The 1,540-nt window shown below is 51.8% G+C and overlaps 1 protein-coding gene across 1 annotated transcript in view; it reads right to left on the bottom strand.

Moving 5' to 3' along the window:
* Positions 1-1,478: 1,478 nt before the first annotated feature.
* Positions 1,479-1,540, bottom strand: part of SOST (sclerostin) — a 4,135-nt gene continuing 4,073 nt past the window's right edge. Inside the window, exon 3 of the mRNA XM_008574390.1 lies at positions 1,479-1,539. Within this exon, the coding sequence (XP_008572612.1) occupies positions 1,479-1,539 (61 nt within the window). The remainder of the gene's footprint in view (position 1,540) is intronic.

Genomic DNA, 1,540 nt, shown 5'->3' with positions numbered 1-1,540 from the left:
AGAAAATAAATAGGTAACTTAACTCTTTAAAAACCAGTCCTTCCATTCCTGGGGACAAGTCCCACATGGAAGGATTACAGAACCCACCAGCTCAAAAGGCTTTCATATGGCATGTGCTTCTGTCTAAAATTTTTTTCTTTTAACAATTAAAAACTACGCAGAAAGTAAGAGGTGTCTGGAAATGATTTTCAAAAAGTTTTTGGGTAGCAGCTATTATGCTTTGCAGTTTCTCAGCATATGTACAGCACTTGTAATTTTTACCCCAATAATATTCTTTTAATGTAAGATATACCATCACATGGAAGAGCAGTAAAAAGCATTTTCTAGGCAGAAATGTGTCCATGAACAGTGGGCAGGAGGAGGTACCTCAGAAGGGACGTGCTGGTCTTTGAGTGGGTGGTGACTGCTCCCTTGGGCCTGCAAGCCCAGTGTCCTGGGACCTTGAACTTCTCTTCAGAAGGTGACTTTAAAACATGGCCATGGTGCGGGAGAGGGACACTGCTCTTTGGGAACAGTGTGCATGTGTGTGTGTCTGTGTGTGTGTCTGTGTGTGTGTGTGTGTGTGTGTGTCAGGATTTCTGTCCCTCCCTCCACCCCTAGAGCCCTCTCCTTCTCTATCCCAGTTGATTGTGTTATTTATTTGAGATGGAGGGATGGAGGTGGCCAAACATCTGGAGAAGCTGGGAAACAACACAGCTTCTTCCAGGGGTTTGTCGGCCATAAGTATGTAACCCATAAATAGAATCTTTTCTTTTTTCCTGCTTGTTTTTCATCGTTAGCTGTCAGATCAGAGTGTCACAACTCAGAATTCTGGGAGTGACCCTGGCAGTGATTCAATCCAACCTCTCTCTTTTTTTCTCTCTCTCTCTGTCCTCTGCCCATTCAAAAGGCACCTGAATCATATGACAGTAGATTCCCCAAGATCCTAATCCCCCACCCCCATTTTACAAACAGGAAATCAAGATCCTGAAAGAGAACTGTGTAGTCCAAGGTCACACAGCAAGTGAGTGGCAGAGCCAGGAGTAGAAACCATATCGACAGACTCCTGGTCCAGCGTTCTTGGTGACACGCAGGCTTTGCAATGGGCAGAAAGGTGGAGGGGGCATCTTATCGAACCTTCTTACACTCCCCACTGCTCCCTTGAACCCCCCCGGGCGGTGACAATGCTCCCATTTCGGCCTCCTCTCAAGTGGGTCCGGCAAAGGTGGGCGGCCCAGCTGGCCGGGGCTGCGTGGCTCAGTGTCTGTGACTCTCCCTCCCTTGCCCTGCGGGACCCCGTCGGCGGACGGGGAGAGGGGGCTTTGCTGGCACCCGGGGATTCCGCGGGGCTTGGAAGGTTTTAGGCCCCTCCCCTGGGTTGCAGGCGTTTAAAATGAAATACAAACAATCAGACCGCGCGCAGAGGACAGAAACCCGGGGGCGCCTGCGCGGGTGGCGGCGCCGGCTGGGAGGGAGGCGCGGCGGGCGGCGCGCGGGCGCTAGTAGGCGTTCTCCAGCTCGGCCTGGTTGGCTTTGGGCCCCCGGGCGCGGGGCCGCGGCA

This window comes from Galeopterus variegatus, unplaced genomic scaffold (assembly GCF_000696425.1).
Source record: "Galeopterus variegatus unplaced genomic scaffold, G_variegatus-3.0.2 Scaffold1037, whole genome shotgun sequence".
Lineage (NCBI taxonomy): Eukaryota > Metazoa > Chordata > Mammalia > Dermoptera > Cynocephalidae > Galeopterus > Galeopterus variegatus.
Note: the sequence above shows the minus strand (reverse complement) of the source record. Positions and strands in the feature narration are given on the sequence as shown.